Genomic DNA, 27,858 nt, shown 5'->3' on the forward strand with positions numbered 1-27,858 from the left:
ACTACTTGGTAGACCAAAGAGCTCCAGACATCCTGAATCTTGTGCCGACCTCTGACACCAAGGTCCCGCACATATACCAACTGACCAACCTGAAAAGGCACCTCTCTGACTCTCTGGTCATGCCTCTCCTTTCGGCGGCCTGCAGCAGCCAACAGCCGCTCCTTAGCACCCTCAAATGCTACCTCAAGTCTCGCTTGATGCTCAATGATCCAATCCTGTACCTCGCCTGGGACCGGGTCCTTAACTCGACCAAGAAGGAAATCGATGGGAAGCTGTGGCTCCCGCCCACACATCAGGAAAAAGGGGGACTCGCCAGTAACCTGATGTGGTGTGCTGTTATAACTGAAAAGCAGCTGTGGCAAACAAGAAGCCCAGTCCTGTTTCTGTGAAACTGGCAGGGTGCGAAGAAGATTGTGGAGAGTTCTGTTGAACCGTTCGCACTGCCCATTCCCGGCAGGGTGGTATGGAGTGGTGCGGGATTTATTAACACCATACAAGCAGCAAAGTTGTTTGATCAACAGACTCTCAAAGCAACGACCTTGATCTGAATGGATGCGACTCGGAACCCCGTACCGGTAGAACCATTCATGTAACAAAACACGAGCAACGGTACAAGCCCGCTGATCCCGGGTGGGGACAGCCACAGAAAATTTACTAAAGACATCAGTCATGACAAGAACATTTTCAAAACCACTTCGGGAAGGCTCAAGCAGTGTAAAATCCACAGCCACAATTTCATTTGGCCGGGAGGCCAACAAATGGCCCATAAAGCTATGTGGCACCGAGCCAGAGTCTTTTGCAACTTGACAACGTTCACATTCCTGTACCCATCTCTTTATGTCCAGGGACATTCCTGGCCAATAACAACGACGCCTGACCAATTCGGTGGTCCGTTCAATGCCCTGATGACCATGCTGTTCGTGAAGTTGTTTCAAAGTTTCCTCTTTGAGAACTGCTGGGAGGAGGAGCTGAAGAATCCCCTCTCCACCCTCCGGGAGGAAGATCCGACGATGCAGTACCCCTTCATGGTCAACCAGACGGTCCCACTGACGTAACACCGCCATGACTGATGGAGAAAGCTGACGCCGTTCAGCTGCAGAAGGCCGAGTTTGCCTCCTCCAGAAAGACAAGACCTCCTTCAGAAGCGGATCCGCCTCCTGCAAGGAACCAATGTCGACAGTGGACTGGCCTGGGAGCGCCGAAACGATGGACTGGGTCACCGTCGCCCCAGGAGCTGGACGTGACACTTCCTGAAGGACCTTGGGGACTGGCGTACCAGGCAAGAGTTGACCGATGGCACTGGATACAACCTCGGGCTTCCGGGAGAGCGCGTCTGCATTTTTATTACTGCGACCCGAACGATACTTTATTTCGAAGTCAAAGATGGCAAGCTGCGAAGCCCATCGCTGCTCTGTCGCCCCAAGCTTGGCCGAATTGAGATGACTCAGTGGGTTGTTGTCTGTAAAGACGATGCACTTGTGCCCCATCAGATAGTCACGGAATTTTTCAGACATGGCCCACTTAAGTGCCAAGAACTCTAGTTTCATCGAGCTGTAATTGCTCATGTTGCGCTCCGTGGGCCGGAGGCCTCTACTAGCATAAGCCACTGGTCTTACGCCATTTTCTGTCTCCTGGGAAAGGACAGCTCCCAAACCACTATAACTCGCATCGATCTCCAGGATAAACGGACGCGAGAAATCTGCATAGCTCAACACAGGAGCAGAAACCAGCCTGGACTTAAGGGCCTCAAAGCTCTCCTCGCAGTGGGACGTCCAAGCATCACTAAAGGCCTGCCCTGACCCTCTTCTGGACTTCGTACCAGCAAGAGTCGCCACCAGCTTGTGAAGGGGGGCAGCCAATTTCGCGAAGCCCTCTACAAACCGCCTGTAGTAACTCGCAAAGCCGAGAAACGAGCGCAACTCAGCCACTTGGCGCGGACGTGGCCATTTTGCCACGGCCTCGATTTTAGCAGGGTCGGTGGAAACACCTTGGCTGGAGATAACATGCCCCAAATAATTGACCTGCTGCTGAAAGAACGCACATTTCCCCAGCTTAACTTTCAGGCCTTCTTGTTGGAGCCGGCCCAGAACGGCCTCCAGCCGTTGTAAGTGCTCACTGACGGAGGAAGAGAAGACAATGATGTCGTCTAAGTAAAGAAGCAAAGACTGACCTTGCTGACCCCCGAACATTCTCTGCATCAATCGTTGAAAGGTGCTCGGGGCATTACATAACCCAAAAGGCATTCGATTAAATTCAAAAAGTCCAAACGGTGTACAGAATGCTGTTTTGGGTTTGTCTTCCTCTGCAACTGGAACCTGGTTGTATCCACTAGCCAGATCTATCGTGGAAAACCAACGAGCACCACAGAGAGAATCCAAACTTTCCTCAATGCGAGGGAGAGGGAACGCATCCTTCCGGGTCTTGGTGTTCAACAAACGATAGTCTACACACAGTCGAAGTTTCCCGTCCTTCTTTCTGACCAAAACAATCGGCGACGCATAAGGACTGCCACTTTCCCTAATGATCTTGGTCTCAAGAAGCTGGTTGATATGAGACTTCACCTCTTCGTACTCAGAGGGTGGGATGCGGCGGTAACGCTGCCGGACTGGCGCATCATCCAGCAGTGGTATGTTATGCGATATGAGATTTGAGCAACCCAAGTCACCATCGTGGGTGGAAAAGACAGAACGGTACCGCTGCAATAATGATCTCACCTCCCTCTGGTCCTCATCAGACAATGTAGCCAAGTCAATAGATGCTAGCTCATCCTGTGCTACACTGGTTGCTCCCTGGGCAGAAACACTGGCGGTGATCGACTTAACCTCAGTCACGCCCGGAGGTAGACTGATTACCTGGGCCCCACAGAGGGAGCCAAGACGAGTCCGAGGGTACAGAAGAACATCTGTCGTCCCCACATTGATCACCGGGATGTAAGCAGTGCCTCGGATGACACGAACAAGACAGGGAGAAGCAAGCAAGCCACATGGCAGACCAGATTCCAAGGGTTCGAAAAGCACAGCCTGATCGCTGGCCTGCTCGGGACAAGTGCTGGCGACAAGCCTAAGGACCCCACCAGGTATTCGTATCGTCCACTCACCCCCGACCCTCACAGTGCCTGTGCACGGGTTTGGCTCGCTGACTGAAGACTGATGGTACTGCTGCAGCGCTTCAAAGATTGGACCTGGAGCGTGCGACACGGGTGGCGAGGCAAACAAGGAAGAACCATGAGTTTCAAAAAGCTCTCTGTAACAATTGCGAATGACGTTCATCCCCAAGATGCCAGGGACGGAAGACACAGTGCCGGGGGGGTCCTTGACGACTAACACCCCACAGCGAGGAATGACCTTTCCACACAATACAACATTAAGCTCTAAGTAACCAACATAGGGAATTTCTAACCCGTTAGCGGCACGCAGCTGCAGCCAATTGCACGACCGAAGCCGATCCTGGTCCCAAGATGAGAACTGCTGTTGAAAGAAGCTCTCAGTAATGGTGGACACCATAGACCCAGTGTCGACCAAACAAGGGACATGAACACCACTAAACACAACATCAATTTTTGGGCATGACGACATCAAACCAGCAACTAACTCTTCCTGTGGGCCCTTGACTTCCCCATCTGAGCGGAGGCCCGCCGACTCAGAGGGTGTCAGTTTTCCGGCTGATGAGCCGAGGAGGTCGCCCTGGTAACCTGAGGGTTTGCACCACCAAAAGAGTTGGCCCGTGCACGAGAGGGTACGGTTGGGCCCCGGCACTCCCGTGCGATGTGGCCTGGCTGTTGACACCTTCGACAAATTAAAGGACCATTTTGAAAGAAATTCCCTGGTGGTCGTGGGGCCTGCAGAGCAGCCACAGTCTGCGCGAGCTGGTCAAGTTGGGCCTGTTGACGCTTCAAAAGTTCCATTAAATCACTCATCTCTGACCTGGGAGGGGCAACGGGATGATGTGGGTGGGAGTCGCTTTGTACCCCATACTGGAGACCGTAAGCTGATGGTAACGAATGGCTTCGCCCCCTAAACCCACTTGATTGGCCCTCCCTTTCCCATCTGATAGCCTCAGCGCGTACGTCCAACAAGGAAGCGGTCGGCTTGCTACGGACGTACTGTTTAAGCGTTCGACGGAGAGAACTGTCAAGAACATGCTCTACAAATTGGTCACGCAAAAGATCCCCAGCATTAGGAATCCCGTCGTGTGCGCACCGCTCAACCTGCTCCATCAAAGCCAGCAGGCCCAAGGAATACTCCTGCAGAGTCTCCCCCTCCTGTTGTCTCCTAGAGAAGAAGGCCTGCTGCAACGTTACATAAGATTGTGCACAGCCATACAGTTCCCTCAGAATAGCAAAAATCTTAGCTGGATCTCCTCGCTCTGTGCTGGGCCTAAACCGGATCTCCTCTCGGGCTTCCCCATCTAAATGATCAAAAATGAACAGGGCTCTGTCGGCGGCGGAAAGGTGGCGAACCCGCATGCATGCCTCGATCTCCTCCGTCCACTCAGCTATCCCTAAACCTGTCTTCCCATTAAACAAAGGACATTTACGGTCCCTGGGAACCACAACCAACCGCTCCGTGACAGTAGCAGCACTAGATGGGGCATAGCTAGCTGAACCGGAGGGACCTGCAACAGCTCCACCGGGCACGTCCCGGGAAGCAGCGCGCTCCCGCTGTAGCTGCTCATTGTCTGCCTCTAGCTGTGACACTAAATCCCTAAGTCGCTGTACCTCATCCGCCATGATGGCTGTGAAATAACACCAATACTCACAATACCGAAGTCTGGTTCCTGGGATGGATGCTGCTGTTTTGACTCTGTAACTAGAAACAATAATATCAATGAAAAAGAAAAAGAAATCAATCTCAATAGCAAAAAAAAACAAACACAACAAAAAAAACACGTCCCTGCCCCTTTAAATGTGGCGATCCTGCCAACAACGCCAAGATGTGGCGAGGTGGAGTGGTGAGTAGTGGTGATGAGTGGTTGCCAACAACGCCACCTGGGGAGTTTCGCCCCAGGAAATAGTTACTGTTTTTTTATAAAAATGAAAAAGGTCACGCAGGCTCGAATCACCACAGGGGAGAGTTCATGTATCAAAAGGATAATAATTTATTGTCACAATATTGTTTTTATAAAACTTCAATAGTTGCCAAAATATTTCACATTCACAACAGACTGGGCCAAAGAAAGGGGAATGGACAGGGCTGGGCCAGCCACGGCGACCCTAAATCAAACCAAGGGGAAGGAGAAACAAACCAAGAAAATAATATCACCCGTGACACTGCACACACACGCAATGGAGGAGTGAAGAAGCCACCACCAGGGATTGGGCCGCCGCGCTGGACTACAGCACCTGTCCACAGGGAGAGAGGGAAAAAATTAAGATGGCCGCAGTCTAGCTGACCTCGCACACACACCACAAACAATTAAATACTATTTATAATACAAAACCAAATTAAACATAATATCTTCTTAAAATATTCAAATGCAAATTAGAGGAAAACAAACAATTATCAAACCCGCCCCCCCCACAAAAGAAAAAGGAAAACAAGAAAAAAAAAGAAATAAATTGTTAAATATCTCCGAGGTCACTGTCGTCGGCAACAACAATCATTTAATCAAAACCATGTAATCGAGCCAAACAAAACAGCAGCAAACATCGTGGTGGCCGATGACCGGAACACACCAGGACGCAGGATAGTGTGCAGAACTAGGAGAGTGGGGGCCGCTGGTTACAGCGCCCCGCTCTGAGCTCTACTGCACCCAACACGCGCCCACCAGACCCGCTCGCTCCCTCCGGCTCACCGCCGCTCCGAGCACTTAGTGATATGACGGGGAGACTCGGGCATGCACGCCAGCCCGCTCACCGAACGTGCCGCACAGCAGAGGCATAGAGGGAGAACAGCGACCAAACACACCTGTCCCAATCACACACACAGCGTCGCTCCACCAGCTCGCCGTTGCTCCAACACTTAATGATACGACGGGAAGACACAAACAAGCACGCCGGCCAGCTCACCGGACGCACCGCACAGCAGGAGCAGAGAGGGAAAATGTCGACCAACACAGCTGTTTTAATCACCTAACAGTGCCGTCCCCCCATTAACCTGCGCCAGGCTGACACAGCGCCATGCAGTGACCAGGAGGGAGATGACTCACCCGGTCACACGTGCAAAGACAAACTCACCAAGGAAAACAAAAAAGAAGACACGATTATAGCCTCAATCCCAGCGGATGAACCCCCCCTAACTGCCTATCCATTTCTACCTAAACTCAACCCTAGTCTTCAGGGGATACTGATGGCGGGTACTTAAGCACTCTCTACCACTAGTGTGACCAAGCGACCAGCAAGCTGGCAACCCGTCCGCACTATGGAAGTGCTCCCGAGACAACCGCTCCAACCACTTTCACCCCATACTACAGTGGCACCACGAATCCCAAAGGGGAAACGCGCTTAACCTGCCGGGGAGACACCACACTGCTTGCGAAAACGAGGCCAACACGCAACTTCTCCCTGTCTCCTTCTACACAAACACACTCACGTCTATCACAGCCACTTACTTAGCCCAAAACAATTCCTCTCCTACAATCCTCACCTACGAGCGTTCCCACGGGGAATCCCTCACGGAACCCCCAGAATGACGTCACAGCAATCAACGCGCGAACATCAAACAAAGCGCTTCGCAAACATCAATCATCAATCTCCGCAGAAGCAACATTACGCACAAACAACTTTCACCAATAGGACGAGCCCCCATTTGTTATGATCTGGCTCACAGGACCACAACAAAAACGATCAAGGGAGGACGGAGGAACGATAATAAAGATATAATTTATTTACAATTAGAACACGGCTCTCTTGAATACTCGATTCTGATATTCTGCTGTGTTTATTTCTCGATAGACCACCGCTGGACTCCCTAGCAACGGCAGACTCTGCATGTCCAGTCACGGCCGCTGTTTTGCTGAGCCTCCTCCCGTTCGTGCATTTGAAGCCTTTGATAATCAATCAGTGGATCGATGGATTACCATACACGTTACGTGTATTTTGTGGGGAGCGTGCCTATGTTCCCTCAGCCCTATGTTCCCTCAGCCTTATGTTCCCTCAGCCCTATGTTCCCTCTGGACTCTCTCTACCTATCTGGACTCTGTCTATCTGGCCTGTCTAGCCTCTACCTGGTCTTTTTACTAAACTTAACCAACTCCTTTCTTCATTGCCTAAACCCAACCAATGGTGGGACCAAAGGGCTGTGGGAATAGGGCCTAATTTTCAGTGACAACAAAAGTTAGAAATGAGGGAACATAGGGCTGAGGGAACATAGGGCCTAATTTTCAGTGACGACAAAAGTTAGAAATGAGGGAACATAGGGCTGAGGGAACATAGGGCTGTGGGAACATAGGGATGACCCCATTTTTTTGGGAAGTCCTATCTGTCATAAACAAGAGATTATGGGGTGCGTTTGTGTCGCGGAGCTACAGAGAGGAGAGGAGCTGTGACACGGTCAGAGGTTCTGATGCAAGTTTACTTTTCAGCCACGATGTGGAAATAACTTAGGAGCCTCCACTCTCCCTGTAACAGGTTACAAGTCGTTTATCTAACATCACTATTAGTCCGAAGCTGTTTAATGACGGTAAAAATGAAACATAAAGTAAATATCCTGCATACTTTCTCTTTTCTGTGCTGCGCTGGTCAGAGCGGCGTCCCGAGCAACGGTCTAATTTTACATGAATAAAATCTCTTTTTATCATTATTTTGTGTTACATTATTGAATGATTTAGTTGTAGGCCGTGTTCTAAGCGGGATAATGTATAGTTGGTCGGTTGTTATGGAGAAATAAACCCCTTCATGTTGTATGAGTATGAGTCGCGTCGGGGTTCCATACAACCTGTCGGGGTTTATTTCTCCATAACAACCTCCGAACTATACATTATCCCTTACATAATAGAATGTGCAACATAACCATAACCAAACAGAAACCAAACGAAAGGCTCAGACGGAGCTTCGCTGGCGGCAGGCAGAGAGAGACCGAGCACACTGCAACCCTCTAATATAGACCACAGGACACAGGTGTTCCACATCAGGGCCCCGCCTCGCCATCAGCCACTGCAGGGGGGAAGGGAAAATGCAGAGACAGAACGCATAGACCGGCCTGGGCCGTCAGAACGGCCTTTTCATTTCGCAAATTACAAAACCATCACCAGTCTGTCACCTGACCTGACCTGACCTGACCTGACCTCTGATCCGCACAAGATCCGCACCCAATAACCACACGTGTCGTCGGGTATCTGCAGTATTTCTGAGCCTCGGTCCAGGTCAGTGACTCGGTGACATAGTGGTATTCTCGAATGTAGCTGGCAGAACAGGTAGTGAGGCCAAATCCTAGGGTTTGATGATAGAGGACATATTTAGTTGTAAACGAGTCATGTCGGTAAAAGTGGATCTGAATACTGTCTCAAGGCTTTTCATTTAGTTTTACAATAGAAAATGTCTCATCTTTAATGAATTTATCCCATCACAGGTCGATTATGACCAGTGTCAAATAAATTATGTAGTTTTGAATCAAATATACAGTATGTCTATTTTACAAAATTTTGACTATTACCCATAATAAATGTTATTTTACAAGGCAGACATGCTGAAGACTTTCAAATGAGAAAATTCAAATAAGAGTTGCTTGAGGGTTCCTGTATATCTTGCAACTATATTTAATGCTCTTGAATAAGCTACATGTTCTGTCTCGACAGAATTACGAGTAGTGTTGCACCGATACCATTTTTTGGCCCCCGATTCCGATTCCCGGCTGTGCAGTATCTGCCGATACGGATACCGTTCCGATACCACACAGTTTGGAAAAAAAAATATATAAGAGCTTTTTTTCTTCTAATACTATAATCCAGTAGAACTTTTTTATTGCCTACCTGGTAAAAATGTTTAAGTAACACGTTATTTAACCTTTAAATAATGTTGAGGGTCCAATGTAACGCATTTTTACATTTAGGAACAGTAAACACACCCCAAACATTTTTCCTCTGACTTGACCAACACAATAGATTTGATACATGAAATGGTCTTTCCTGCCACTACACTAATGATTACTGTATATACATAAATAACAGTAGCATAAACTGATTGGTTGAACGCAGCCTGATGTAAACATTAATAAACTCAGTAACAATCACACAGGCAACTCCATGCTGTCCATGTGTGATGTTCAGGGACAGGTCAGGACAGTCTGAAGACAGAGCGCTGAGGTTGAAGTCCTATAATAATGAGATGAGATGAGAGACACCTGTGACAGTGACAGGTCTACTCTGTAGCTTCGTCTTGACCACATGTCAGCTGATCAGCTGCAGCAGAGGAAACTCCGCTGCTCTCAGCTGCACCGCAACGAGCGCTTTTGTTTTTTTTTTTTAAATTAAGCTCCGGTAGCGACCGCGCTAACATAACGTAGCGGGATCTCTATTTACATGTGTGCGCACCGCACACGGAGAGAGGAGGTGAAAAGAGACAACACTGTTACCTGCTGTATACTGGCCATAGACCAGTGTGTAACGAGTGAAAAAGCCGCCGTCACTGCAGCCTGAACGCAGCTCAAATCGACCGGTGTCTGAGCACGGCGAACAAGCTTTGATAAACACACCGGACCCGCGTCGGTTTGGCAGCTCAGTGACGGCGGCTTTTTGACTCGTTACACACTGGTCTGTGTTTTAGCGATGGTACAGGCTGAGGCCAGTATACAGCAGGTAACAGTGTTGTTGTCTCTTCTCACCTCCTCTCTCCCCTGTGTGTGCTCAGTGCGCTGCGCACACATTTAAATAGAGATCCCGCTACTTTATGTCGGCTTTGCTTGTTTACATTTCACAAAAAACTCCTTGAAAAGGATTAACTGCAATTAATTGAATTGTTTACATCCTTACTTGGCTTGGCATGCGCTGAACACGTGTGATCACACAGCAGTGAGTGTCGGGCGAGAGAAGACACAAGGCGCAGCGTTCATATCAGTAAATGGCATCGGTGCGTCATTTGTTTTACTCGTCGATACCGATGCCAGCATTTTAGTGCGGTATCGGGCCCCCTACCGATACTAGTATCGGTATCGGTGCAACACTAATTACGAGCCAGATGGTCAGAGGACTTCAAAACAACTTCACTGCTCTCATGGCTTCTCTCTCATGGCCTGTGATTCTAAGTTGTGTGATAGAACAAATGAACTGGAAACCAAAAGCATCAACTGGAGATTGAAGGAATCATAACTCTTACCAGTGAAGAAGAAAATCAAAAGCTTTGTAGAGTCCATCTCTGATTTCACTGAAAGTAATAAAAATAGCAAAAAAATCACCTTGTCACATTTGTTAATTTTTGAGTGGACACAATTTGTAAATAATAAATGTACATGTATTTCTGATGTGATTGAAAAGCAATTATGAATATTAAAATGACTGGGTGTAACAGGAGGTGATTCACACTTTTGGAGCGGAAAAAGTTGATTTGATATTCTAACCCATGGGGGAGAAGTTAATGAAACAAAGTGTACTCACATGTCAAAAGTCCAGTGTTTCTCATCAACCAAACCTGGAACCTCTGCAAGAGAATGTCTGTCCTCTCTCTGACAGGTAGACACAACTGTGCTGCATTTTAACATACTCATTGTTTTTATATGCAAATGAGGAAGTGTAACCTATTATGTCATCATAATGTTCTGTCATCAGAAAGCTTTTGTATGTTTTGTCATAATTTTATAATCTGTGTCTCCAGAAACCTTGATCAATGACTGTACTACTTTTATTTAATCCATATTTAATTACATACACATATTTATGAGTACACTTTTGATTCATTTCCAACAACAAAGCCTCTGACTGTTACAGTGTAAATGGGTGTGTTCTTTGCTGTTGTTGTGGCTTTCATGCTGGAACACATGGTTGTTTATGCTGTTGTTGTGGCTTTGGCAGTTTCTGTTGTTGATGTAGCTGCAGCTACAGACCAATATGTATGTTTGGAAGCTTTGTCATGATGGACAATTCCTCTCATGCTGAACCTGTTGAGACTGGGCTCATATTTTCATACAGTATTTGGGTACACAAATTGACATTCACAGTGCCATTTATAAATATCAGTATCAGTGCTCCACATCCACATGTACACAACTAACATTCAGGACGCTATCTGATATACGTAAACAAATTTATTTTGGTTTTGTCAGGTAAAAGAATGAATAGACTTCTCTTCATGTTCTGTGACATGGAAACTCACCTCACGCATCATGGCATCGTGCACAGGCATCCATAGACTGTGTGGACAAGAACAGACCATTGGCAAATGAGACCATCTGCATTTGAATTTGGACACACTTGGCTTGGTCACACTGCTGTGATGCATTCAAATGCAGCACTGGCTCTTGCCTCTGACTGATCAGTCACACCATTGTTGACATGTTCATGTTCATTGAGGCCCAGTTCTGATAATCAGTTTCTGGTGTTTTACCAGTTGCTGACCATCTCCAGGGGTTTGAATCATTGCTCGTGACTCACCACCAGAATTTTGGGTCATAAGACAGTCCAATCCATGACCCCACTAGTTGTCCCCACTTGGTCTGTTTAACCTGCTCAAGTCCTCTGCACTCTCAGTGGTTGCCAGATCAGTGTATTTCTCTCTGCAGTATTTCTGAGCCTCGGTCCAGTTCAGTAACTGGTCCACATAGTGGTAGTCTCGAAAGTAGATGTCAGAGTAAGCAAGGGAAAATCCTGAGGTTTAATGATAGAGGTCATATTTAGTTGTAAACTATAAGGGCTCTAATTTCGTGGCACATTGCAGGGTGGTGCAGCCTGGCACGACCGGCGCAGTGGTAATTTCTTCCGGCGCAGCACCTGCGCAGCAAATTTGGTAATTTGGTAGACCTAGGCACACCGAGATGGGTGTGGCAGCGCAGCAGGTGGAGGGGTCGACAGATTCATCTTGGCGCAGTGACAATTTTGTGCCAAAAAGCCGCGCAGAGAGTGCGCAAGGTGAAGCGCAGTCGGCGCAGTGGTAGTCAAAGTCAAAGAAAATTTATTGCCATGTCAACCAGTGACAAGGAATTTGTCTTGGTTTGCTCTCCAGTACATACAACACGACACGACCCCACATGAAAAACACATGCGGGGGACAGAATAAATTACAAAATACAATACAATTTACAAATGACAGGGAACAGTACCCAGCGACATCATGTACACAGTATGGTGCAAAGTGCAATAGTGCAAGTCAATGTGAGTTCATGAGTCTGATAGCTTGGAGATAGGTGCTGTCTCTGAAGCGTGATGTTTTACTTTTAATGCTTCTGTATCTCCTGCCTGATGGGAGGAGATTAAAGAGATGATGTGCCGGATGGGAGTGGTCTGCTATGATCTTGTTAGCCTTTCTGACGAGTCTGGTTGAGTAAAGTGATGTGAGTGTAGGCAGGTTACTATAGCCGATGGTTCTAGAGGCTCGACGCACTACTTTCTCCAGCCGCGCCTTGTCCTGTGAGGTTGTGTGACCATACCAGACAAGCATTGAGAAAGTAAGTATGCTCTCTATAGTAGACCTGTAGAAATGGGTCATGGCTGGTCGGCTGACCCTGAATTTTTTGAGCTGCCGCAGGAAGTAGAGTCGCTGATGGCATTTACTAATTACGAGACTGGTGTTGAGCTCCCATGATAGGGATTGATGGATGGTAGTTCCAAGGAACTTAAAAGAGGTTACCCGCTCAACCACCTCTCCATTGATAAGGAGGGGAAGAAGAGGGGTGGCCCTCTTTCTGAAGTCAACAACCAACTCTTTAGTTTTTGAGATGTTCAGTATGAGGTTGTTGTTCTCACACCACTTTACTAGCTTCTCCACCTCACTGCGGTAAGTAGTTTCAATGTTATCAGTGATAAGACCTACTACAGATGTGTCATCTGCAAACTTAAATAACAAAACAGAACTGGAATGTGATTGACAAAAGTGTGTGTATACAGAGTACAGAAGAGGTGATAGTATGCAACCCTGAGGGGCGCCAATATTCAGAGCCCTAGCCAGTGAGACATAGTTATCAATTTTAACAACCTGTTTCCTGTCACATAGAAAGCTGTAGATGGTAATTTGGCTGACCGACGCACAGTGTGCACACGTCACCAAGACCCAACAGGCAGGTTTCCACAGTTCCAGGCACATTAAATGCAATAGGAAATAATCACAACAACCACTATTTAATGTAACTATCTGAATCAGCGCATACATATATCGATTATCCTGTCACTCCGATGACAGATCAAAGGCTGTTGGCATGCGTAATGGAAACTCCACCTGACTGAATTAACACAGATTAAAGTGGCCGGAGTGCGACGGACTGGGACTAAAAAGCAGCCGTGGATGTCCCAAGAGCAGGACTGTGAGGGTGGATGACTGCATGTCACTGCTGTGTTGAGACTACGCACTGCTGTTCTGATGATCTGCTTTATTATTTATTTCATTATTAATTTATTTGTGGGCAAGCGGCCACATCGTCACACAGCCGTAATGAGAAACTAAAAGCAAATCAACTATCTCTCTCAGCCAACCACAAACAGCCTCTGCATCAGACAGTGAGCATACTGTACAGTATATTCGGCATCTCCCATCTCAACAAATTCAAAAGATAAAAGAAAAAGAGAGACGCTTGGGGATACATCCTTTACGTACAGCTGTTTCTGATTTAATTCCCGTTATGGTATTTGTTTATGTTGTGATCTGTGCACACAGGTTTAATAGGTTACTAAATATGAGTGTCTTTATTAGTGTGTTCTCAGTATGTCAGAGCAAACCTGGGTAACAATATCAGTAACCTCCTCCCAGACTACTTTTGCATCATCAGCCTGATTACACCCCGCCTTTCCGAAAATAGACTTCCATTCTTCATAATAACGGGGTTAGCAGGCTCGCGCCCGTGTGGGCTCAAGCCGGGTTCAGCTGCGCTCAAGCTGAGCGAGGGAGAGAAAATAAAAGTGTACTTTTACTCTGTGGAAGATCTCCCACAACGGAGTGGGGGAGAAAGCAAGTGGGACAGATCTGCCCAGTCCCTGAGCAGCGTGTGTTTAACAGACAAGCCGCAATGCAGAGTGTAAACAACGTCACAGAATATCAGTATCCTCCTGGGAGAAGTTTGGCCGTCTCAAATCAAAAAATCAAAATCATTTTATTGTCATTGTGCAGTTTAGAAAAACAAAAACAACACAACGAAATTTACTTGTGTGACCAAAAGAGCAGCCTCCAGACATACCTTGCATACACACACCCATCATCATCATCATCAACATTTCATCTCATACACTCGCATACAATAATTAGTAAACAAAGAACATCATCAACAACAGTAGAGAGTTCGTGAATAAATTGCACAGCCCAGCCACCCCACCCCCCCACCCTTTGCCCTGGTTACACCCCACCTTTCCGAAGCCCCGCCTTTCCGACAATAGACTTCCATTCATTGTAATAGCGGGGTTTTCTATCCCCCCCCCCATTCCGAACGGACAGACGGACGTAATCAGAAAGGAACCGGAGGCTGTGCAGTGCGCAATGCGCATTGATCCTTTTGTCCTTTTTGGGGTCAAACGGATCATGTGCATAATTAACTGCAAAACAAGCAAATACTTCATATTAATGACATTACGTTCATTATGCTTCTGGCCTGTCTAGCCTCTACCTGGTCTTTTTACTAAACTTAACCAACTCCTTTCTTCATTGTCTAAGCCCAACCAAAGCATCTCCCTCAGTCAGCATGAGTGGCGGCTGCAGCAGCCTCGCGCCCGTGTGAGCTCAAGCTGTGTGTATTTCTTTTACTGTGTGGGAGATCTCCAACAACGGAGTCGGGGAGAAAGTAAGTGGGACAGATCTGCCCAGTCTCTGAGCAGCACACGTTTCACAGACAAGCCGCAACAAGTGTAAACGTCACGCAGTTCAGCACCTTGGACAGCTGCGAGAGGGGGGTGGGGGGGGGTGGGTCGGAACAGCGGTGTTTCGAAGTGGAGGTGTGTCAGAATGCCCTCTATGTGCTGGTCTTCAGGGACCTTGCTGCTTGTTCAGCTCTGTGATAGACCGAGGAATGAAGCTGTTTTGCATCCTGGAGGTTCAGGCTTTAAAGGCCCAGAAGCGCCTGCCAGATGGAAGCAGGGTGAAGAGGTGATGCAACGGGTGGGTGATGTCCTGCAGGATGCTGTTTGCACGGCGGAGGCAGCGCGTCCGAAAGATGTCATCCAGGGAGGGACCGATGATTTTTTCAGCTGTTTTGATGACTTGTTTTTTTTGTCCACGCAGTTGGCATACCATGCAGTGATGCAGTAGGTTAAAATGCTCTCAATAGAGCAGTGATAAAAAGTCTGAAGCAAGTCTGCTGAGAGGTTGTCTCTCTTTAAAGTTCTTAAAAAGTAAAGCCGCTGATGTGCTTTTTTAATTATGGCAGTTGTGTTGATGTCCCATTTTAAATCCTCTGTGATCCTCAGCGTATGCAGAAAAGTAAGAAATCGGGAAGGGGGCAAATACTTTTTCACGGCACTGTATATACAGTATATATTTACATACATACACACACATATCCATATGCGACCGAAGTTGTTCTGTGAGCTGCCCTGAGTGGGCAGGACAGCAATTCTAAAGGGACAATTCTCCAGGGACGACAGGTGGAAATTAGGAAATGTTGCTACAACCTGGCTCAAGGCATCAAGATTAATGTTTTAGTGCATTGAACTGACCAGAACTTGCTTAGTTTCTGACCGATTTTCAAATGGTTTGGTTTGTCATGAACGTCAGAAATGCAGTTATGATACCGCATACTTAAAATCACGAATAATTTTATTCATGTACTTTTCTATGAAAATAACTCTATTATGCAAATAGTTAAAGTAATATCTATATACGGACAAAATTCCACAGTTATGAATAGTTTTCTGACTGGATCACCCATCTACTGCATTCACAGTCAGAGCAAGTTACCTGACCTACAGTCAGACCTACCTATATGGCTACCTGTGAGTTATGCCTGTGTGGCAAGGTGAAGAGGGCCCGCGCTAACATGCGCGCTAACCACTTGGCCAAAGGGTCATCCCCTTGGCCAAGTAGCCAGGGCGCATGATCAATTGGAGGCATAGTGACAGGACCCTCAACTGTCACATTTGCGTGTAGTCTGATCCACCCTCTGATGGCCATAATCCCTAGAGTCATAGGAGTAGGTTTTGTTCTTCTGTTCGGCCATTTTCTTTATACTTTTGACACTTAACTAGTCCTTCATACTTTGTGCTATTTCAACAATTCTCACATCAAAATGTTCAGCCTTTTCAGGACAGGTGTGCTATGTCTTTTCTCTTTTCAACTATTCATACTTTTTGCATTATTCAACTATTTCAGATTTTTTTTCCCCATAGAGAATGCATTGGAACAGTCTTGAAACTCTTCAAATCTTCTTACTTCTTTCAGCCTTTAAAGCGTCCACATACTTTCAGCTAGAGACTTCTTTCAAATTCTGAGCTGTAGACAAACTTCTAATGTATTCATCCTGTATGTACAACTTTTTCATAGCTTGTACCGTTTTTGAGATAAATCCTTTAAAAGCACATGAGGATTTCTGACAAATTTCACACTTTTCAATGAGTGTGTATGGGGTTGAGTCAGAGTGAGTGACATCATCGTTAGAGTGAGAGGGATCGAAAAAACATTCAGGATTTTTTCTGGATAAATTGCCAGCACGGCCACAAATTAAACTCTAGACACGTGATTTCCTCACCGGTTTGTAGCCACACTTGTCGTGTCTCATTTGATGTGCTCAAAACAGCAGACAGACTTACAGAATTGTCTCAGTGAGCCTAATTGTGCAGCTAGACCCGCTCCAGTGGCTCATCCACTTCAATATAAAAGTAGGAGCTGATTTTTTTAGAAACACAGAAATGCCCCCCTTTTCTACCTTGCGACCCTGAGAAAAGTTTTTGCCCTACAAACATTTAATGCACATCAATGTGCTCAGGAAGGTCTCCTTGCCCCAGTAGTCATGGCCACATTCTGATAAGAGGTACGGTTATCTTTTTATGGGCTGTTTTCGGAAGCTGCGCAGAGCTCAAATCTCTCTGCTCTGCTCTGTGTAGTGCAGTTGGTCCAGCTGTAGGGGCCAGCTCGTTATCAAAGTCTATAAATAGAAAGGTGCAGCCTGTTTTTAAACACAGCCCCACACACACACATGATAAACCAGACTGACAGAGGATGTCCACGCACAAACACAGGCATCACACTCACACAGACAGACACACACAGACACTCACACACAGTCACACATGCACACATACACAAACAGACAAACAGACACAACACACCACTGTTCCACACAGTAAAATGTAAGCTTGGTAGTCGCCATAGTAACTTCTGAGGGCAGGCTGCCACGCAGGTGTAATCAATCAGATCATTAGGGAGGGAGGAGTTCTGTGGCTTTCTGCACATGTACGCGCAGACAGAGAGACCGTCAGACTCACACACAAACAGGTTTTCAGCTCACATTCATCAACCTCTCAATTATTTTATACTTTTGATGTAAACATCTCCAACAATTTATATTTTTCTCATGAATTTAAGTTCAGACGTTTAGTCTTTCCAACTCTATTAATAGTAGTACAATTACAGGTGGAGCCTGGGACATAGGACGCAGCTTTTAACATCTATCTATCTATCTATCTATCTATCTATCTATCTATCTATCTATCTATCTATCTATCTATCTATCTATCTATCTATCTATCTATCTATCTATCTATCTATCTATCTATCTATCTATCTATCTATCTATCAACCCTTTGTCTCTTTTTTTCTCTTTTTCTTTCTTTCTTTTACTCCTTCATTTGTATTTTACATAACTTCTTTCTATCTTTCCCTCCCTATCCATCCATCCATCTACCTCTTTCTATCTATCATCCCCCTCTCTCTCTTTCTTCCTTTCTTTCTTTCTTTCTTTCACCCCATTTCTTTTTACTTCTTTGTTTCTTTCTGTTTTTCTTTCTACTCCTTTTCTCTTTCTATGTTTCTACCCCATTTCTTTCTTTCTTTCTACTGCTCTCTGTATATCTCTCTTTCATTTATCCACCCCAATTTATTTCCTTCTTTCTTACTACCCCTCTGTCTCTTTCATTCATTCTCTATTCTCTTTATGTTCTATTATTCTGTTTTTCTTACCTTTTTCTTTCTCTATCTACCCTTCTCTCTGTGTCTTCTTTCTTTCTGTCCTTTTGTTCTTTCTTTCTTTCTCCATCTACCCTTCCCATTTTCTTTCTTTCCTTCTGTCCTTTTCTTCTTTCTTTCTTTCTTCAGCTCATTCAGCATTGTTTCAACAATTTCTTCAGCTCATTCAGCATTGCTTTCAGCATTCACACCATTTCCATTCTTGGAAATGTTTTTTCTAGTTATGCATGCTGTTTTGTGATCTGCAGGGCAGAGACGTGAGCTGCTCAGCAAGCACAATGGAGGTGAATACTGAATGTATACTGATTTGTTAAAATTGACGAGAAAATATTTGTTGCACAGTTCATTTCCATTGTGATTTTCTAAATGAATAACTGAACACATACAGTACAAAGTAAAACCACAGAATGAAGCATATGATTGTTTTCACCATTTACTTATTTCTTTATAACGAGATGAACAGAATAATAATTCCTGTCTTATCACGGACATTGTCACTTATTTCCTATACACACTACAGGAAGTCTAATAACCTCACATTACATTGTTGTCAACAAGTGTTTCTATCCACACTAATTAGTCTATTAGCAACTAAACAGAAGAAGTTGTGCATTAGAGATCAAACATCTTTCTCTCCCAGCTTTCTGGGCAGAGTTTTCCATCGCAGAGTGAAGTTGCTCCATCCCTGACTTCTTAGCACTGCATCCAGCTGTGGAGGAATATCAGAAATCATCATCATTTCTGTTGTTCTCCATGATCATAAAGTCTGCATCTTCCTCTCATTCCCTTTCATTTTACTTTTACAAAAGAAAAAGAGAGACAAGAATTTACCTGTTCAAGGAGTTTGCTGTTAACATTTGAGTCAGTCATGTCAGCATCAGTCTCAGTCATTATCTTCACCACCGTCTGAAGTTTCGAAACTGAAAAGTAGAGTAAACAAGCATTTACAAAACAAAGACAGAAATTTTAATATTTACCGGTCGTTAAAAATTCAAAAGCTTGTCTTCATGTCTCTGAACTATCACCTTCATGACAGATGAAGGGGTACTTTACATCACAGGCATCGTCATCCCATTCATGATCAGGATTCTCAGACATGCAGAACTGCCTGCCACCATAGTTATTTGGACTCCCACTTCTCCAGTTTCTGAAGGTGCTTGGGGACATGTCAGACCATTCCCATGGGACTCTGTACAGACCGATCCAGATTTCAGCATCGGCTGGTTTAACTGAAGCAAGCTCACTATTTTCAACACTGTTCTCGATCATCGCCAAGTCTGTGTGGTGCTCTCTGCAGTAATCTCTTGCAGAATGCCAAGTTTTCAGCGTGGAGACAAACTCGTAGATTTTCTCCTTTTCGTTTGTGACTGCAATACACACAAATGAAGCCAGTGTGTCAGTTAATTCAGTTATTTCATGATCCAGTGTCCCAACCACGCAAAAATATGTAAAGAACACAAAAGGTAGTGGCAGATGTACATTTCTCACTTATTTTTGTAGGGAAATCAAACAGTTGCATCTCAGAGGGCCAGAATAAATATTATATTACATTGTAGTGTATTGTATTGTAAATATTAATAAACATGTAAAACCTATGTCTCAAAGTCGTGAGGGATGGCAGCGAACAAGAGGTCCATGCCAATACAGGGGATGCGTAGGAGTATATAATGTTGAAAATATTACATACAGAAAGCATAAATGGGCCTTAATCAGGCTTGTGCAGCAAATGGTTCCCCAGTGATACAACACCTTCTAGGGCTGCCCCCAAATAGTCGACCAAGCACTGGTCGACAAAAAAATCATTAGCCGACCAAAATTTCATTGGTCGATTGGTCGCAGGAAGAAAAAAAAAAAACATTTGGAGCTGTGTCTTGTCAAAATTAAGCCAACATCAATGACTGAACTGTATATGAAAGGTTATGGGGCTTTTATTTTGAAGGGCCAGATACAGGAAGTCGTGACGTGACACTTTTTTTTTTTGTTTTTTTACACGGCACGGCAGTCTCTCTCGTATCACCGCTGTCACCATTAGCGGCTGTCTGAGCCCCGGTCCCGTCCCACAGCGCTCACCAGCGGTCAGTCTCAGTGTCACGGAGCGGAGACATGATAGTCCCCGCTGCAGTCAGAGACCCGCACCCATAGACATGTGTCTATGCCCGCACCGCTCCACGCCGCGGACCCCCACCCCAGTCATACAGCCTGAGCACAGTAACTTTTTACCCTCATCATCTACTGTGTTTATTGGTGATAAACGGGCATTCTGCCAGTAATAACGGTGAAACCCGACCGGCTTGTTGTTGAATCTCGGACCCTACACGGCCGGAGTCACGAGCATTAATTAATTAAATCTCAACCTGACCGCGGGCAAAAAAAAAAAAAAATTAAATTATTATTATTATTATTTTTTCCCCTCAAGGTGGGGGGTCGATTAGTCGACTAATCACCATAAGTGACGACTACTGGTCGACCAACAAAATCTTTGGTCGGGGGCAGCCCTAACACCTTCTCTGGAGATACCATGATCATTGGATAAGTCTTAAGTCAATTGATAAAATTAGTGCACTTGGACCTTACCATTGTAACAAACAAAGCCGTAGTTTCTTTCACAGGAAACATCATGCCAGGCTCCAGCCTTATCCATTTTCACACAGTTTTCCCTTCCTGACACACTGTCAGGTTCACTTACATTCCAGGATTGATAACCGGTTTTGCTCGTTTCACCAGTTGCTGACCATCTCCAGGAGTTGTGGTCATTGCCCATGGTTACCTTCCAGGATGCTGGGTCATCCTTCAGGCCTATCCATGCCCACGAATAGGAAATATTAGGTTTTAACATGCCAATGTCCTCCACGCTCTCAATGGTTGCCAGGTCAGTGTATTTCTCTCTGCAGTACTGCTGAGCTTCGGCCCACGTCACTTTCAAGTTAACATAGTAGTACGTGCGCAGGGGGTACTGAGAACTGGAGATGAGGATACATCCTGAAGGGCAGTGATAGAAGGTATAGTTAGTATTGGTAAATCATTTGAACAAAGTAACACAATTAAAAACAACAACACAATGTTAAGCAGGCCACAGAAGAAGAAAAAACAAACTGAGAAAAGTACACATTTTGACCTTACCAACAAAGAGGAGAGCCAGAGTCACAAGACAGTTCATTTCTGATTTACTGAAAAAGAAAACACATTGATAACATTTGTAAAACTCAAAACTCAAATACTATCATCGGGGATGGAGCTTATGCCCATGTGGTTAAGAAACGATGACAGACCAACGTCAACAGTGTTGTTTTCTGACTGAGCTACAAATTGAGACAAAGCTAAGGGTTTCAAGACAAGAAGAAAATGTCTCATTCATTCATTCATCTCAAAATGTCTCATTGCCCCCTCAGTTTCTAGCTACATGTTAAGAGCAGTGAAGTTAGTTAAAGGGGAATTTCCATTTTTTACAATCTGGACCTTATTTCTAGCATAAAATACGATCATTTACTCACCCAGATAATGGATATACGCGGCTCTCGGCTGGATCTAATTTCGTCGGAAGAACTCATAATGACACCAATGTTATCTGGGTGAGTAAATAATCATATTTTATGCTAGAAATAAGGTCCAGATTGTAAAAAATGGAAATTCCCCGTTAAGTCTTATCTATCCTTCTTTTGCGTTCTCCTGCAGTCACCTGGTATTCCAACCATCTCACTCATTCCCTGGAAACATAAAGACTCACAAGTTTGAATTCCAGATGGTGAATGTTGTAATAGGGTTGAGATCTGAACATGTGCACATGTTGAGGAGACACTGGTTATAACCTCCCTGAGGAATACGTAATTCTTGAGATCATTTGAGTACGCAAAGCATGACTTTCCTTAGAGGTTGGTGTAATGATACAGGTCCTTCTCCTTGCAGATCAAACTACACCCAATGCACTGTAGCTTAAGAAAACACATGCAAATAGAAAGATAGAAACACTGAGATTTCGGAACAACGGGACGTCAGAACAATGGGTTAAATATGGCCGGAACAATGGGATGTCGAAACATTGAGGTCTCAGAATAATGGGTCATTTTCAGACTGTTGGGATGCTGGAATAATAGGATCTCAGAATTATGACAAGGCACCACTTAGGTTACTGCTTAATAGGGCTGACCTCCAAAAGTCGACGATTCGACGATTCGATTCGGAGGGGTCTGATTCGACTATGAACCTCGTAGTCGAATCTAACCAAGACCATACCATTCTGACTATAGCTATGGGGGTGCCCACGGCTGCTGAGCATAAATTGTTACATAGAATGTCTTTTTTCGTTATAAAAAGACTATTTTGATACAAAATCTGCCTACTTTCTGTTAATAAAGAGTTCAAAATTATGTGTGCGTTTAAACGGTAGTCTTAGCTTCTTACTACGTATTAATAAATCACCCACTGCAGTTGCACAATTAAATGAGCGGAGGTTTTTTTTTTTTTTTCAAATGAGCGGAGGTGAGCAGTAGGACCGTCAAAGAAGTCACTGCAGAACACTCACGGAGTGGCAAAAAGACGAGGGGCAGAGCCGCCAAAGTTTAAAATCAAGGAAGTCTGACAGTCTAACTTTGTCAACATTTATCATGCATGACCTGACAGAACAGCAAAACATTGTGAGGATACATCTGACTTTGACCGAGTTACATTCAAGAACCTGCTTTCAGTCACGGAAAATAAATTAACTCCAGCGGTGATTTTTTTTTTCCGATGGATCAGCTGTGTTTACCGTTTCAAGTGTCAATAGATGGTTAGACAGATGAATTAGTCCCTAACACATCCTAAAGTTTGACATGTCAGAGTTTTTCAGAAGAGGAACTTGTTTTTTTTTTCCGATTTCCGAGTTGTCATGAACGCACCATCAGTGTCGGGAGTCACAGCTGTAATCTCGTCCCTCTGCAGCCTGTCTGTCTCTCTGCCGGTGCCGCGGTCACACTGTGTGTGTTACAGGATTGATTAACGTAATGTACGGATTGTCGAGTCCTTCTGACCTCCGTTTGTTTTGATACTACATGTTTTACCCGGTTTCTCTGTGTCCGCGACCACCGCTATCCTTCATCACGTTGAGGGATGAGGGATGACTCACAGTCCGAGCAAAAGGAGCGTTGTCCAGGGCAACGTAACATAAACGCATACCCTGGCTCACAATGGCTACTAAAAAATCATTAAGTGTGGAAAATAAATAAAGGTATTTGTTTTACACCTACCATATTTTTGGGGTGTTTTAGCTCTTTTGTTTGAAACGGAAAAAGTCGCAAATTTGCTGCTATCAAAAAAAAAAAAAAAAAAAAAAAAAAAAAGGTTCGACGATCAGTCGACTATGGCAAAATCTGACGAATCAGATTCGACTATGAAAATCCTTAGTCGAAAACAGCCCTACTGCTTAAGATCATTTGAGTATGCAAAGCATAACTTTCCTTAGAGGTTGGTGTAATGATACAGGTCCTTGTCCTTGCAGATCAAACTACACTCAATGCTGTAGCTTAAGAAAACACATGCAAATAGACAGAGAACAAACAAATTCACAAAACATTCCATCAAAATGACAAGACAACAAAAGTGTTTCTAGGAAACACTAAAATGATGATCTGAGCTGAAATACACCTGCTCAAAATGTTGTGACTTCCAAAGTTACACATGAAGAACCTCTTATTAGTTATTTGTTAGTCATGTGGATGAGTCATGGGAAGGATGAGAACCCACTTGCTGCAGTCAGGAGTTGTACTTCATGGCTGGTGTCCAGTAGAAATAACTTGTGTTGCATGTGTAGTCAAATTGATGTTTTTTTCTGAGTTTGTGTGTGGTTAATCATCTTAGTGTGTGCTGAGCTTTCAGGGCCACCGTACATCACACTTTCCCAGTAATTTACCATAGTTGATACCTGGATTAGGAGGTGGCACAGTGGTGCTGTGGTTAGCATCCTTGCTCTCACCTGGGGGCAACCGCCGACATCCCACCAGTCCGACATAGGCCTCTAATTGTCTAAATGGCACACTTAACCACTTAATTTTCACAAACGTCCCATCATTCTGACAATTCTTGCCTCTTATGATCGGAATGACGGTATTTTTTTTCTTTTTTTTAACATCCTGCCTTTCCGACAATTCCTTTAACAGCATATTTTCCCCCAAAATATTTTGCATAATGATGAAAGGAGTTGGTTAAGTTTAGTAAAAAGACCAGGTAGAGGCTAGACAGGCAGACTAGTCCCTGTCTGGGCTCTGCTGCGTAATTAGGCACAATGTGGGTATTTCTCTATCAGCATGTCTTAAAGAAGGGAGTCACCTGTTGAGTAACACACATTTCCTTATATTGAAAGCCTTGTCGGAAAGGCGGGGTGTAACCCTGTTGCGAGTCAACAATTTAAATTCTCCATGACCCACCTCTCCTTCTCCGGCACACAGGACTTTCAGAGTCACTATCGGAGAATTCCTCTGGTTCCTCCTGGAGAAAAAAGTATGCTATGTGTGATATACAATACATCAAGTCAGTGGCAATGCAGAAGTATTTAACACTAAATTTACCAGAAAAAAGGCAGTTATTTATATAAAGAAGTAGAAAAGGCAACGAACATATGTTATGTTGCCCCAAACTGAAACTGTGTACTGTAATATAAACTGTTTACCAGTACAGGTTAGGTTAGAGTATTAACGCCATTATATAGAGACAAATGGCAACTTCTTTCTTTCTTCTTTCCCCACCCCACAGAAAACAGCTTGAGACGTTTGGTTTTATTAGTCTTTTGCATCCCTTGATTGTACTCAAATATTCAAATGGGAATGACTGGCCCATAGACAATGCAAATGTTCTTTTGAAAATGGCTGTCATTTCTTATCCAAGTTGTGCTTCAGACCAGTCAGATGTAAAGGAGATTTTCCCACTGAGGCCATCTCATGCCAATTTTGCTCATGAGTCTCCCCTGGGAATGCACAATGTCTATGCTGAAGAAAAGGGCAAGCACACAATATCTTGTAAAGTGTTTGCAGGCTTTGTTTTTTCTCACAAAACGTGAGTGTGTATCAGGCCTTTGAGGATCTGATGGAAGGGGGACTTGAAATGAATTAAAACACACAGACACCTGTGCATTACAAGAGAGCAGCACGTTTTTAGTTCAGAGTGAATGCAAACTGTAGATGCAACTAACTGATAGCATCATCAACCCATCATGGGGTCTCCATACTATTGATTGATTACCAGGTGGTTCATCAACCTTTTTTTCTTTAAAATAGCTTTGAAGTCAATAAGCAATTTATTAAATCAAAATACTGGTGTAAAATTGGTCACCATGATTGGAACTAATGTGGAAACAACATCACACAGATTAAAAAACAACAGCCAGCTAGGTTACATGAGTATGAAAGCATACCGAGCGGTATGATGTCCCAGTGGAGGTGGTGGGTGTGGCTGGCCCAGGTGTGTTTTTGTAGCTGGTGGGAGCCTGAAGGGACATTTACAAAATATTAGCTGCAGTTACTTTCATGTGTATAGGCCCAGTGGTAAAAAAAAAAACAAAAAAAAAAACAGGGATGTGATTGGCAAAGGACAAAAGCGGGAAAACGTAGAAACAACAAATAACAACAAAGTATGCTTTTTTATGCACTGTGGTACCTTATTCACATTAAATTAAATGTCTTTCTCATTGTGACTGCTCCTCTCCTCCATCAGCATTATACTCTCTCTCTCGAGCCGAGCAGAAAACGGTTTTATCTTGTGAAAAAAGGCGAGCAGGTAAGTCAAGGTGAGATGTCTGATTGAGAACAGAGGCAGATTTCCATCTGGCCGACAATTTACAGTGTAATTTGGTGTCCAGAGTGGAGACAAGTAGCCTCCGTTATAACGCTAAATTATATAATTTATGTTTTGCTGCTCAGAACATCTTAACGTAATCTTGAACTCACATTAACACACCTTGTTTTTCAGCTCATGAGTTTGTTGCACTGCGTCACTTTTTAGTTTTAGTTTTACAGTTTATATGTCCAGCAGCATAAAACAATGTGCTATCATGAAGTGCATTGGTGCCAGTAGCAAATCTCTGCAGGGCTACCGTTAGCTAGTTTTGTAAAGTAAGCCTCGATAAAAACCCAATGCTATGTGATTTGGAAAACACACTTCCCGAGGTGGCCTGTGGTGGCCCTGTGGTGGCTGCTGGCGCTGTGGAAAAATGTTGTATTGCTGTGCACCAGGTGGAGGCAGGCGGAGGATCTTGCTGGCCTTTATGCAAGCGAACATGACAAATCAGTCAAAATGAGCTCCACCATGGCTGGCTGTAGAGTTGTCACGATACCAAAATGAGTAACCACGGTACTATACCAGACAAAGTATCACGGTTCCGGGTAATATCACGATACTGCAACCTTTTTTTATTATTATTATTTTTATGAACTGCAATGTATTTGTACAAGTTATAAATACTTATTAATTACTTATAATGTTGTTTGATGCATGATAAACATAATACTGGTGAAGTACGAATTAGACTGAAACAAATATTTTTAAATAAGCAATAAAAAACAAATAAATGAAGTTAGAATTTATATGGTTGAAAATAAATAACCATTCAGTCTCTTGCACATTAATTTATGTTTAACAAATATAAATAATCAACTTAGGATAAAAAACAAATCCACTGTCTTTAAAAAAAAAAACTATTTGACAATAATGCTTCTTCTCCAACATAATAAATCATAGAGGACAGAATACAATGAACAGGAACTGATTCCCTGTGAAAACTATATTTTTATGCATTTTCTAGGTGCTTTATACTTGGACATCCTTTAACTCTTTATTCCTCAGCCTGTACACGGAGCATATAGCCTGATATTAGCCAATGAGAAAATATACTGAGCTAAATTTATTAAGTGCCACTGAAGACGACACCGCGGCAGACCTGCCGCTCGCGCCCGGTGCTTCAGCCATGGTCAGTGTGTTGTCTCGTGTTTGTGACTGTAAAGCCTGGTTTATGCTCGACGCAGTCGCGAGTGCGCGAGGCTCGCGCACCTCGCGACGGCGTCGCGCTGTCGCGCACCTCCAGGATTTTGAAACTCGAGTGTCGCTCGGTTCAAAATGGATGAATTTGAGGGAAGACTGGCTGAGCTGGTACGCTCTAGCATTTGTACAACTCGTAATTAAGTTATAAAGACCATCAAATGACCCAGAACTCGAGGAACTATGCAAATCCGGTCCCTCCTCTCCTCCATGTGCATCTGTTTACAACAAGCCGGCGAAAAATCAATACATGGAGCGATCGATAACGTTATATAACTACTACACTGATGTTGCAAGGACGGTTGGTTTTCAAATCATGTAGTTAACTATCACAATTACACCGGAGCTTTTTAATTAAGGTAAATAGTAGAGCTACAGGAGAAATCCTGCTTACTTCTTCTCTGTTTTTAGTTGCTTCTGCTACTTCCTATTGTATTTTTTTATCTACCGCCCCCTGTCTTTGCTACGAATATTGCAACGGTGAATGCGGCAAGTATAAACGCCTGTGCGCTCTGCCGAGGTGCGCGCGCCAACTGCCAACGGAGCCAGGCGAAAGTATAACCAAGGCTTAAGCCGTGCGCGCGTCTGGGCGAGACAGAACTTTAGCTCGTTGTTTGTTTTGAAGCGAATTTCTATCGAAGCGGAGCTGCCTGTCTCAGCTGTCTTCATGGAGTCCG

At 44.5% G+C, this 27,858-nt stretch overlaps 1 protein-coding gene and 2 long non-coding RNA genes across 3 annotated transcripts in view; all 3 read right to left on the reverse strand.

The window, feature by feature from the left end:
* LOC146971555 (uncharacterized) overlaps positions 1–10,600 on the reverse strand; it is a 29,808-nt gene extending 19,208 nt beyond the window's left edge. Inside the window, exon 1 of the long non-coding RNA XR_015037966.1 lies at positions 10,528–10,600. This is a non-coding gene — a long non-coding RNA (uncharacterized LOC146971555). The remainder of the gene's footprint in view (positions 1–10,527) is intronic.
* On the reverse strand, positions 5,080–6,012 carry LOC146971557 (uncharacterized). Its single transcript, XR_015037968.1, has 2 exons — positions 5,907–6,012; positions 5,080–5,341 (listed from the first exon to the last, which is right to left on the reverse strand). It is a non-coding gene; the product is annotated as an uncharacterized LOC146971557 (long non-coding RNA).
* Positions 10,601–18,759: 8,159 nt separating the features above from the next.
* Positions 18,760–24,131, reverse strand: LOC146971558 (macrophage mannose receptor 1-like). Its single transcript, XM_085803294.1, has 6 exons — positions 24,078–24,131; positions 21,302–21,348; positions 20,756–21,160; positions 19,207–19,548; positions 19,013–19,101; positions 18,760–18,890 (listed from the first exon to the last, which is right to left on the reverse strand). The coding sequence occupies exons 2-6, from the start codon at positions 21,336–21,338 to the stop codon at positions 18,801–18,803; spliced, it is 963 nt and encodes a 320-aa protein (XP_085659420.1). The 5' UTR covers positions 21,339–21,348; positions 24,078–24,131; the 3' UTR covers positions 18,760–18,800.
* Between the last annotated feature and the right edge of the window lie 3,727 nt (positions 24,132–27,858).

The sequence above is a fragment of the Trachurus japonicus genome, chromosome 16 (assembly GCF_045865225.1).
Source record: "Trachurus japonicus isolate A0001 chromosome 16, Traja_1.0".
Taxonomy (NCBI): Eukaryota; Metazoa; Chordata; class Actinopteri; order Carangiformes; family Carangidae; genus Trachurus; species Trachurus japonicus.

Excerpts from the sequence above, each read along its gene's own strand:
- LOC146971558 (XM_085803294.1), bottom strand. The coding sequence starts at position 21,338 with ATGAACTGTCTTGTGACTCTGGCTCTCCTCTTTGTTG. Across the intron at positions 21,161-21,301 it reads TCTGGCTCTCCTCTTTGTTG|GATGTATCCTCATCTCCAGT; the intron begins GTAAGGTCAAAA and ends ACTGCCCTTCAG. Across the intron at positions 19,102-19,206 it reads CCCCTTCATCTGTCATGAAG|TTTCGAAACTTCAGACGGTG; the intron begins GTGATAGTTCAG and ends TCTACTTTTCAG.